This window comes from Hyla sarda, unplaced genomic scaffold, assembly GCF_029499605.1.
Source record: "Hyla sarda isolate aHylSar1 unplaced genomic scaffold, aHylSar1.hap1 scaffold_1312, whole genome shotgun sequence".
In the NCBI taxonomy this organism is placed as follows: Eukaryota; Metazoa; Chordata; class Amphibia; order Anura; family Hylidae; genus Hyla; species Hyla sarda.
Window position 1 is genome coordinate 1 of NW_026607937.1, and position 12307 is coordinate 12307.

Genomic DNA, 12307 nt, shown 5'->3' on the forward strand with positions numbered 1-12307 from the left:
CTGTATCTGAGCGCTCTCCTCTCTCCTGTATCTGAGTGCTCTCCTCTCTCCTGTATCTGAGTGCTCTCCTCTCTCCTATATCTGAGCGCTCTCCTCTCTCCTGTATCTGAGCGCTCTCCTCTCTCCTGTATCTGAGCGCTCTCCTCTCTCCTGTATCTGAGCGTTCTCCTCTCTCCTGTATCTGAGTGCTCTCCTCTCTCCTGTATCTGAGCGCTCTCCTCTCTCCTGTATCTGAGTGTTCTCCTCTCTCCTGTATCTGAGCGCTCTCCTCTCTCCTATATCTGAGCGCTCTCCTGTATCTGAGCGCTCTCCTCTCTCCTGTATCTGAGCGCTCTCCTGTGTCTGAGCGCTCTCCTCTCTCCTGTATCTGAGCACTCTCCTCTCTCCTGTATCTGAGCGCTCTCCTCTCTCCTATATCTGAGTGCTCTCCTCTCTCCTGTATCGGAGAGCTCTCCTCTGTCCTGTATGTGAGCGCTCTCCTCTGTCCTGTATGTGAGCGCTCTCCTCTGTCCTGTATCTGAGCGCTCTCCTCTCTCCTGTATCTGAGTGCTCTCCTATATCTGAGTGTTTTCCTCTCTCCTGTATCTGAGTGATCTCCTTTCTCCTGTATCTGAGTGTTCTCCTCTCTCCTGTATCTGAGCGCTCTCCTCTCTCCTGTATCTGAGTGCTCTCCTATATCTGAGTGTTCTCCTCTCTCCTATATCTGAGTGCTCTCCTTTCTCCTGTATCTGAGTGCTCTCCTCTCTCCTGTATCTGAGCGCTCTCCTCTCTCCTATATCTGAGTGTTCTCCTCTCTCCTATATCTGAGTGTTCTCCTTTCTCCTGTATCTGAGTGTTCTCCTCTCTCCTGTATCTGAGTGCTCTCCTCTCTCCTGTATCTGAGTGCTCTCCTATATCTGAGTGTTCTCCTCTCTCCTATATCTGAGTGCTCTCCTCTCTCCTGTAACTGAGCGTTCTCCTCTCTCCTGTATCTGAGCGCTCTCCTCTCTCCTATATCTGAGTGCTCTCCTTTCTCCTGTATCTGAGTGCTCTCCTCTCTCCTGTATGTGAGCGCTCTCCGCTCTCCTGTATCTGAGCGCTCTCCTGTATCTGAGTGCTCTCTTGTATCTGAGCGTCTCTCCTCTGTCCTGTATCTGAGCGCTCTCCTCTCTCCTGTATCTGAGCGCTCTACTCTCTCCTGTATCTGAGTGCTCTCCTCTCTCCTGTATCTGAGTGCTCTCCTCTCTCCTGTATCTGAGTGCTCTCCTCTCTCCTGTATCTGAGTGCTCTCCTCTCTCCTGTATCTGAGTGCTCTCCTGTATCTGAGTGCTCTCCTTTCTCCTGTATCTGAGTGCTCTCCTCTCTCCTGTATCTGAGTGCTCTCCTCTCTCCTGTATCTGAGTGCTCTCCTCTCTCCTGTATCTGAGTGCTTTCCTCTCTCCTGTATCTGAGTGCTCTCCTCTCTCCTGTATCTGAGTGCTCTCCTCTCTCCTGTATCTGAGTGCTCTCCTCTCTCCTGTATCTGAGTGCTCTCCTCTCTCCTGTATCTGAGTGCTCTCCTCTCTCCTGTATCTGAGTGCTCTCCTCTCTCCTGTATCTGAGCGCTCTCCTCTCTCCTGTAACTGTGCGTTCTCCTCTCTCCTGTATCTGAGAGCTCTCCTCTCTCCTATATCTGAGTGCTCTCCTCTCTCCTGTATCTGAGCGCTCTCCGCTCTCCTGTATCTGAGCGCTCTCCGCTCTCCTGTATCTGAGCGCTCTTCTGTATTTGCGCGCTCTCCGCTCTCCTGTATCTGAGCGCTCTCCTGTGAGTGCTCTCCTCTCTCCTGTATCTGAGTGTTCTCCTCTCTCATGCATCTGAGCGCTCTCCTCTCTCCTGTATCTGAGCGCTCTCCTCGCTCCTGTATCTGAGTGCTCTCCTCTCTCCTGTATCTGAGTGTTCTCCTCTCTCCTGTATCTGAGTGCTCTCCTCTCTCCTGTAACTGAGCGTTCTCCTCTCTCCTGTATCTGAGCGCTCTCCTCTCTCCTGTATCTGAGCGCTTTTCTCTCTCCTGTATCTGAGCGCTCTCCTCTGTCCTGTATGTGAGCGCTCTCCTCTCTCCTGTATCTGAGCGCTCTCCTCTGTCCTGTATCTGAGTGCTCTCCTTTCCTGTATCTGAGTGCTCTCCTGTATCTGAGTGCTCTCCTGTATCTGAGCGCTCTCCTCTCTCCTGTATCTGAGTGCTCTCCTGTATCTGAGTGCTCTCCTCTCTCCTGTATCTGAGTGCTCTCCTCTCTCCTGTAACTGAGCGTTCTCCTCTCTCCTGTATCTGAGCGCTCTCCTCTCTCCTGCATCTGAGTGCTCTCCTCTCTCCTGTATCTGAGCGCTCTCCTCTCTCCTGTATCTGAGCGCTCTCCTCTCTCCTGCATCTGAGTGCTCTCCTTTCTCCTGTATCTGAGTGCTTTCCTCTCTCCTGTATCTGAGTGCTTTCCTCTCTCCTATGTCTGAGTGCTGTCCTCTCTCCTGTATCTGAGCGCTCTCCGCTCTCCTGTATCTGAGCGCTCTTCTGTATTTGCGCGCTCTCCTGTATCTGAGCGCTCTCCGCTCTCCTGTGAGTGCTCTCCTTTCTCCTGTATCTGAGTGCTCTCCTCTCTCCTGTATCTGAGTGCTCTCCTCTCTCCTGTATCTGAGCGCTCTTCTCTCTCCTGTATCTGAGCGTCTCTCCTCTGTCCTTTATGTGAGCGCTCTCCGCTCTTCTGTATCTGAGCGCTCTCCTGTATCTGAGTGCTCTCTTGTATCTGAGCGTCTCTCCTCTGTCCTGTATCTGAGCGCTCTCCTCTCTCCTGTATCTGAGCGCTCTCCTCTCTCCTGTATCTGAGTGCTCTCCTCTCTCCTGTATCTGAGTGCTCTCTTGTATCTGAGTGCTCTCCTCTCTCCTGTATCTGAGCGCTCTCCTCTCTCCTGTATCTGAGTGCTCTCCTCTCTCCTGTATCTGAGCGCTCTCCTCTCTCCTGTATCTGAGCGCTCTCCTGTATCTGAGCTCTCTACAGTTAGCTTTGTGAGTGTGTATATGTATATATATATATATATATATATATATTATCTACAGTTAGCTGTGTGTATATATATTACCTACAGTTAGCTGTGTGTGTGTGTGTATATATATATATATATATATATATATATTTATTTACTTACAGTTAGCGGTAATGTGGTGACAGGGGGTTGCAATGAATTCCTATCACTTTGTGACGCCAGGGCACTATTAATCCTATACATGGTCCGATGTGGAGACGGCTTCTCCTGGGCCAGATACGGGCAGTAAATGAACACACTGACGTCAGGTTACGAATAACTGTCTTTACTGAGCAGGTGCAGATGGAATTACACACAGTACGGAGCAGAGGAGAAGGGATGCAGTGTGACCCCTGGGAGCCCAATTGACTTGCTGGGACTTATGGTGCTTTTCACACACTTGAATAATACTAACTCGAAATATGAGACTTGAAGATTTCCCACACTGATTAGGGTTCTGACAAGGTCCAATCACTATCACCGCCAGGGCCTGACTCGCCACAGTACGAGGGACACTTGCAGAATGGCAGGGCTGACTGGAGAAGAGATGTCTTCACCTCCTCTCCCCACTGCACTCACCACACACGTCTTCACCTCCTCTCCACACTGCACTCACCACACACGTCATCACCTCCTCTCCACACTGCACTCACCACACACGTCATCACCTCCTCTCCACACTGCACTCACCACACATGTCTTCACCTTCTCTCCAAACGATGCTCACCACACATCTTCACCTCCTCTCCACACTGTACTCACCACACACGTTTTCACCTCCTCTCCCCACTGCACTGACCACACACGTCTTCACCTCCTCTCCACACTGTACTCACCACACACGTCTTCACCTCCTCTCCACACTGTACTCACCACACACGTCTTCACCTCCTCTCCACACTGTACTCACCACACACGTCTTCACCTCCTCTCCACACTGTACTCACCACACACGTCTTCACCTCCCCTCCACACTGTACTCACCCCACACGTCTTCACCTCCCCTCCACACTGTACTCACCCCACACATCTTCACCTCCTCTCCACACTGTACTCACCACACACGTCTTCACCTCCTCTCCCCACTGTACTGACCACACACGTCTTCACCTCCTCTCCACACTGTACTGGCCACACACGTCATCACCTCCTCCTCACACTGTATTCACTACACACGTCTTCACCTCCTCTCCCCACTGTACTGACCACACACGTCTTCACCTCCTCTCCACACTGTACTGGCCACACGCGTCTTCACCTCCTCTCCACACTGTACTCACCACACACGTCTTCACCTCCTCTCCCCACTGTACTGACCACACACGTCTTCATCTCCTCTTCACACTGTATTCACTACACACGTCTTCACCTCCTCTCCCCACTGTACTGACCACACACGTCTTCACCTCCTCTCCCCACTGCACTCACCAAACACATCTTCACCTCCTCTCCACACTGCACTCACCACACACGTCATCACCTCCTCTCCACACTGCACTCACCACACACGTCATCACCTCCTCTCCACACTGCACTCACCACACATGTCTTCACCTCCTCTCCAAACGATGCTCACCACACATCTTCACCTCCTCTCCACACTGTACTCACCACACACGTTTTCACCTCCTCTCCACACTGTACTCACCACACACGTCTTCACCTCCTCTCCACACTGTACTCACCACACACGTCTTCACCTCCTCTCCACACTGTACTCACCACACACGTCTTCACCTCCTCTCCACACTGTACTCACCACACACGTCTTCACCTCCTCTCCACACTGTACTCACCACACACGTCTTCACCTCCTCTCCACAGTGTACTCACCACACACGTCTTCACCTCCTCTCCACACTGTACTCACCACACACGTCTTCACCTCCCCTCCACACTGTACTCACCCCACACGTCTTCACCTCCCCTCCACACTGTACTCACCCCACACATCTTCACCTCCTCTCCACACTGTACTCACCACACACGTCTTCACCTCCTCTCCCCACTGTACTGACCACACACGTCTTCACCTCCTCGCCACACTGTACTGGCCACACACGTCATCACCTCCTCTCCCCACTGTACTGACCACACACGTCTTCACCTCCTCTTCACACTGTATTCACTACACACGTCTTCACCTCCTCTCCCCACTGTACTGACCACACACGTCTTCACCTCCTCTCCACACTGTACTGGCCACACACGTCTTGACCTCCTCTCCACACTGTACTCACCACACACGTCTTCACCTCCTCTCCACACTGTACTGACCACAAACTTCTTCACCTCCTCTCCCCACTGCACTCACCACACACGTCTTCACCTCCTCTCCACACTGCACTCACCACACATGTCTTCACCTCCTCTCCAAACGATGCTCACCACACATCTTCACCTCCTCTCCACACTGTACTCACCACACACGTTTTCACCTCCTCTCCCCACTGCACTGACCACACACGTCTTCACCTCCTCTCCACACTGTACTCACCACACACGTCTTCACCTCCTCTCCACACTGTACTCACCACACACGTCTTCACCTCCTCTTCACACTGTACTCACTACACACGTCTTCACCTCCCCTCCACACTGTACTCACCCCACACATCTTCACCTCCTCTCCACACTGTACTCACCACACAAGACTTCACCTCCTCTCCACACTGTAATCACCACTAGGGATGTCCCGATACCATTTTTTAAGACAGAGTATGAGTACCGATACTTTAATTCTAGTACTCGCCGTTACCAAGTACGAGTGTTTTTATTTTAAAGGGAATCTGACCCCAGGTTGACCCGTTCTCGCTCTTTACCGTATGATATGTGGGTCCTATTTGTGTACAATGGAGGCGGCTGCTGTAGTATGAGCCAAGATTTCTCTCTTCTCCATTGGACAGAACAGGGAATTTGCATTGGCGGCGAGACCGTTGTCACCGGAGCGATTGCGCTGACATTCACATGGTGAGCAGTGGTAGAAACCGGGTCACCTGACCTATCTACCTATAAATTCAAGTCAGTGCAGGTGACTCTGCTGTAAGATTGTCTTTAATAGTAGGTGGTATCTCCTTGTAGGTAGTATAGATAGTTGCAGACATTAGTAGCAGCCCCCTGTAGACTGCAGCCCCCCTTGTAGACAGCACCCACCATGTCCCACTTGTAGATAACAGCCCCCCTTGTACACAGCACCCCCTCTTGTCCCTCTTGTAGACAGTGTTCCCTCTTGTGCCCCTTGCAGACAGCAGGCCCCCCTTGTAGACAGTGGGCCCACTCTTTGTGGACAGAGACCCCCCTTGTAGACAGAGCCCCCCTTGTCGACTGCAGGCCCCCCCTTGTAGACAGCGCTCCCTCTTGTCCCCCTCCTGTAGGGAGCAGGCCCCATCCCCTTGTAGACAGCATCCCCCCCCCCCCCCTCCTCTTGTTGACAGTGCTCATCTGCGGCGGTCCTGGGGTGTTGCCGCTCTGCTGTCCCTTTCTCCCGATTGCATAATGGCGTCCTATGGAGGAGCATGTGACATACACATCACTCTGCTTCCTCCGTAGAGCTATGCTGGGCGCAGGGGAGGAGGAATGACGTGTGTGTCCCATTCTCCTCCATAGGACGCCATGATGCGATCGGGAGAATGGGACAGCGGAGCGAGGGCCGCACAGCAGCAGGTATCGGACATGGTATCGGGGACATTAAACAATTCCCGATACCATGCAAATGCTGAGTATCGGCCCCTCACCTCCTCTCCACACTGTACTCACCACACATGTCTTCACCTCCTCTCCGCACTGTACTCACCACACACATCTTCACCTCCTCTCCACACTATACTCACCACACATCTTCACCTCCTCTCCACACTGTACTCACCACACACGTATTCACCTCCTCTCCACTCAGTACTCACCACACACGTATTCACCTCCTCCCCACTCAGTACTCACCACACACGTCTTCACCCCCTCTCCACACTGTACTCACCACATGTCTTCACCTCCTCTCCACACTATACTCACCACACATCTTCACCTCCTCTCCACACTGTACTCGCCACACACGTCTTCACCTCCTCTCCACTCAGTACTCGCCACACACGTCTTCACCTCCTCTCCACACTATACTCACCACATGTCTTCACCTCCTCTCCACACTGTACTCACCACATGTCTTCAGCTCCTCTTCACACTGCATTCACCACACACATCTTCACCTCCTCTCCACACTGCACTCACCACACACGTATTCACCTCCTCTCCACTCAGTACTCACCACACACGTCTTCACCTCCTCTCCACTCAGTACTCACCACACACGTCTTCACCTCCTCTCCACACTGCACTCACCACACACGTCTTCACCTCCTCTCCACACTGTACTCAGCACACACGTCTTCACCTTCTCTGCACACTGTACTCAGCACACAGCTCTAAGCTGAACTGAGGCAATTCCTCCCCCCTACACTATACACATGACAATATAGGGGTTCCCATTTGGCAGGGTCACCTGATTATCACTGCTTCTCTCGCTCTCTTAAAGGGACAATACATAAACATAAAATGCAGTAAACTCAGTGAAGATAAAGTGCTTAAACATAATACACAGTATAACAGTGTGCCCAACACAGGACCGACCCCGGTGCTGGGACACCACAGTATTTATGTACATGTCTATTGGTTGGTCCAGGTATGCAGAGCATCACGCACTTCTCAGACCCCGGACAGGCGTGAGATTTTGGGGGTCACTTTAACGTATTTCACTTCTCATGATTTAGTCAGCTGTATCTGAGCTTCGTATCTCAGCGTTTTATGGTGTACGTCCCCCAGAGCTGCACTCATAATTCTGCTTGCCCCGTCTCCTGCTCTGGGATGTAAGAGAATATCTTCACCTTCGGGAGGCTCCATCTCTGTCTCATCCCTCTTCTGTCCCTGCATGGTGTGGATAGTCCAGGGGCCTCCAGCTGTAGCCTTCACTGTCCATGCTGGGAATGGATGCCCGCTGGTTGTAAAATCTGCTGTAGTCACATCCAAAGCTGCGTTCACACGGTCTTGGTTGGTGTTCAGACAGTGCAGCATTTTCTCCTCTGACACATGATTTCTGTGGAATCTGTAACGTGTCTTCTCTCCATCCAGGGGAAGATCCTCCAGAACTGTCTGATCTGCTCTCAGCTCGGCTTCACCCGTCTCCTGAGGGACAGACTCATGGCCAGAAGGGGCCCCGAAGACCCCAAACTCCTCATCAAGGACCTGAGCTTTGAGGGGGTGCTGGTGCGAGTCTATCAGCCCAGGGCACAATCTTCTGGTGGGAGGAGAGGAGTCATGTTCTTCCATGGTGGAGGCTGGATGTTCGGGAGTCTTGGTAAGGACTGAGGGGGTTAGTCCTGGAACCCCCATCTGTGGAGACCTCCGTATATTTACACATTCATCTTCTCCTTAGATTCCTACGACGTCTTATGTCGCTTCATTTCAAAGGGAACGGAATCGGTGGTCATCTCGGTCAAGTGAGTCCTTCACTAAGTGTCTGTGAGGGTCCGGGTGCCTCTGTCTGTGAGGGTCCGGGTGCCTCTGTCTGTGAGGGTCCGGGTGCCTCTGTCTGTGAGGGTCCGGGTGCCTCTGTCTGTGAGGGTCCGGGTGCCTCTGTCTGTGAGGGTCCGGGTGCCTCTGTTTGTGGGGGGTAGATAGATAGATATTCTCTTACTTGTCACAGATGAATGGGAGCAGACGTGTTGTCTTCTGCTGAGCACAAGAGGGAAGGTGTAGCAGAAGATGTCAGAACTGTGTGCAGCAACTAAATTGTTCCCTCAGGTAACTGGTAGCAGACTTTAGTCTATGGCTGTGACTGCTCCCAGCAGGGAATATAAAAAAAAACAGTTCCTGTTACAGGAGATTCCACAGGAGCAGGAGGTTCTGTCACAGCTGTCGGCTCTTCGCTCCCCTCATCAGATGACAATATGACATATGTTTTGGGTACATTGTATCTAATCTGTATCTGTTCTTTCAGGTACCGCCTGGCCCCGGAGCACAGGTACCCGGCAGCATTTGATGACTGTCTGAGCACTACAATCCATTTCCTGAAGACTGCGGAGGAATATGGTGTGGACCCATCCTCTGTCATCATCAGCGGGGACAGCGCCGGTGGAAATCTCACAGCTGCTGTTTGTCAAGCTCTGGTGGTCCGGAGGGATGTGCCTCAGCCCCTCGCTCAGGTGCTCATATACCCAGCGGTCCAAGCTCTGGATTTCCACTTACCGTCATATACACAGAACAGCGCAGTGCCCATCCTGTACCGAGAGCGCGCCGCCTTCTACATGATAAACTATGTGGGAGGAGACATGCAAATGATGGAAGAGGTTCTAGACGGGGACCATGTTCCTGTGGAGTTAAAGATGCAGTTTCGGAAGTGGTTGGGTCCTGATAATATTCCAGCAGAGTTCAAGGTTCGGGGTCATCAGCCTCGGGTCATGACCTCACATTCCGAAGACGTCTATGAAGCCCACAAGGAAGTATTTCAGACTCACTTCTCCCCATTGTTGGCCGAGGACTCTGTCATCCGTCTTCTCCCAAAAACTTACATCCTAACCTGTGAGTTTGATGTCTTACGTGATGATGGGATTCTCTACAAGAAGCGTCTGGAGGACAATGGTGTCCCGGTCACATGGTTTCATCTTAAAGATGGCTTCCATGGAATAATTAACTTTTTTGATAATGGGAAACTCTCATTTGAGTCTGGAAAACTGGCGGTTGAAAATGTTGTAAACTTCATTAATAACGTATGATTTGATAATTCAGTGTCACCCACATTGAACACCACATCGGGGAGGGCTCCATGATTGGACATAACATCGGGGAGGGCTCCATGATTGGACATAACATCGGGGAGGGCTCCAAGATTGGACATAACATCGGGGAGGGCTCCATGATTGGACATAACATCGGGGAGGGTTCCATGATTGAACATAACATCGGGGAGGGCTCCATGATTGAACATAACATCGGGGAGGGCTCCATGATTGGACATAACATCGGGGAGGGTTCCATGATTGAACATAACATCGGGGAGGGCTCCATGATTGGACATAACATCGGGGAGGGTTCCATGATTGAACATAACATCGGGGAGGGCTCCATGATTGAACATAACATCGGGGAGGGCTCCATGATTGGACATAACATCGGGGAGGGCTCCATGATTGGACATAACATCGGGGAGGGTTCCATGATTGGACATAACATCGGGGAGGGTTCCATGATTGTTGTTGTGGTTCATGGCACCTGGTGAGTGTAGACCCAAAATGTCTGACCAAACCATGTGGTCAGTGAATACAATATTACAAAGTTCAGGTACATTAGACACTTTAAGCAGAATTATTGGATCCTAAATGTATTCATAAGCCCCAAAGACCAACCTATAATATGAGGAATTTGGAGGAGTTCTATCCTAACAGGTAAACAATATGGACAATGACTCAGAATGCAGCAAAAGATAATAAAGTGTAATAAGATAATAAACATATTCTAATTAATCACTTGTAATAATAACGAGACAATTATCTCTGCAGGACTAAGTACATGTCACATGATGGATATAAAGGTAGATCACAGCGATCCAAGGGATATTAACAGAAATGATCCCGTTCTATACTCAGCATTCCAGGATCTTAGATGATAAATGGAGATGACGCTTCAGATGTTCTGGCGGATGGATCGGCCCTTGGTGACCCATGAGGCCTTGGAACCTGGAGGACAACATCTTGGAAAATGTTCCGGCCACAGCCAGAGGTGGAAAAAGAAAAAGACCCCAACAATGACCAGCAAAGTCTTTTATCTAAAAGAAGCCCCTCCCCGGTTCTCCCCCCTCCAGGTTATTCCCATAAACCCCTCCGAGGAGCAGTCAGGCCGGTCTATAACAGAAGACAGGAGGTTACATTGACATTAACCCTTCTTGTGTTGATAAGGTGGCATTTAACTCTGTGAAGCTTATGGGCATAAAAACACAAATACAGCAAATAAAATGTCATATTCAGAACAATCCACCTCTTGTTTATAATACTATAACGACACTGACGTTACTGCTAATAGGGGCATCTCCTAAATCTGTATTTGCTAATCCTGCTCATACATACAAACATATAGTGAAACATATAAAGCAAAACATATTCATACTGTAATATTCTGTGTACAATAGTATTTCCCCAAATCATTTGTTTGGTGTTTCATGAAGCTCGTAGCTGCCTCCAGGCTGGACAGATGGATTGGACGATAATATTTAGGGGAGCGGGTATAATGGGAGGTGTTGGACATCTATGGAGATCAGCTGTCACGATGCCGGCTGGCAGGAGGTGGATCCTCTGTGCCAGAGAGGGATAGCGAGGACCGTGCTAGTGGACCGGTTCTAAGACACTACAGGTTTTCACCAGAGCCCGCCGCAAAGCGGGATGGTCTTGCTGCGGCGGTAGTGACCAGGTCGTATCCACTAGCAACGGCTCACCTCTCTGGCTGCTGAAGATACAGAAGATAGGCGAGGTACAAGGGAGTAGGCAGTAGCAAGGTCGGACGTAGCAGAAGGTCGGGGGCAGGCGGCAAGGTTCGTAGTCAAGGGAGATAGCAAAGGTACTGGTACACAGGTTATAAACACACAAAGAACGCTTTCACTGGCACTAAGGCAACAAGATCCGGCAAGGGAGTGCAAGGGAGGAGACTAGATATAGCCAGGGAACAGGTGGGAACAAATTAAGCTAATTGGGCCAGGCACCAATCATTGGTGCACTGGCCCTTTAAGTCTCAGGGAGCTGGCGCGCGCGCGCCCTAGAGAGCGGAGCCGCGCGCGCCAGCACATGACAGCAGGGGACGGGAACGGGTAAGTGACCTGGGATGCGATTCGCGAGCGGGCGCGTCCCGCTGTGCGAATCGCATCCCCAACGGCCATGACAGAGCAGCGCTCCCGGTCAGCGGGACTGACCGGGGAGCTGCAGGGAAAGAGACGCCGTGAGCGCTCCGGGGAGGAGCGGGGACCCGGAGCGCTAGGCGTAACAGTACCCCCCCCCTTAGGTCTCCCCTTCTCTTTATCGGGTAACTGCCTCCCCTGGGATGAGGACACCGGGAAAGGATGGAGGGATTCCTCAACGGCAGGCAGAACCGCAGGAGTAGGAATGGGGAGAGAGGGCAGAGGGCGGGACCTGGCACGGGGCAGTGTGACACCAGGACGAGGGCCATGAGGGGACACAGAAGCTTGCCTGATGGAACTGGGAGGGGGGGAGGGGCATTTCCTGTGGCAGGCAGAGTCCT

At 51.5% G+C, this 12307-nt stretch overlaps 1 protein-coding gene across 1 annotated transcript; it reads left to right on the top strand.

The window, feature by feature from the left end:
• Positions 1-8113: 8113 nt before the first annotated feature.
• LOC130305505 (arylacetamide deacetylase-like 4) lies at positions 8114-9946 on the top strand. The gene is made up of 3 exons (XM_056551998.1): positions 8114-8381; positions 8460-8523; positions 9024-9946. Exons 1-3 carry the CDS (start codon positions 8114-8116, stop codon positions 9796-9798), a joined length of 1107 nt encoding a protein of 368 aa, XP_056407973.1. The 3' UTR covers positions 9799-9946.
• The last annotated feature ends 2361 nt before the right edge of the window (positions 9947-12307 follow it).

What these genes read in the sequence shown, in the direction of transcription:
- LOC130305505 (XM_056551998.1), top strand. Translation starts at nt 8,114, where the DNA reads ATGATTTCTGTGGAATCTGTAACGTGTCTTCTCTCCATCCAGGGGAAG. An exon ending in CTGGATGTTCGGGAGTCTTG is followed by an intron (nt 8,382 to 8,459) that starts GTAAGGACTGAG and finishes TCTTCTCCTTAG; the next exon opens with ATTCCTACGACGTCTTATGT. An exon ending in TCGGTGGTCATCTCGGTCAA is followed by an intron (nt 8,524 to 9,023) that starts GTGAGTCCTTCA and finishes CTGTTCTTTCAG; the next exon opens with GTACCGCCTGGCCCCGGAGC.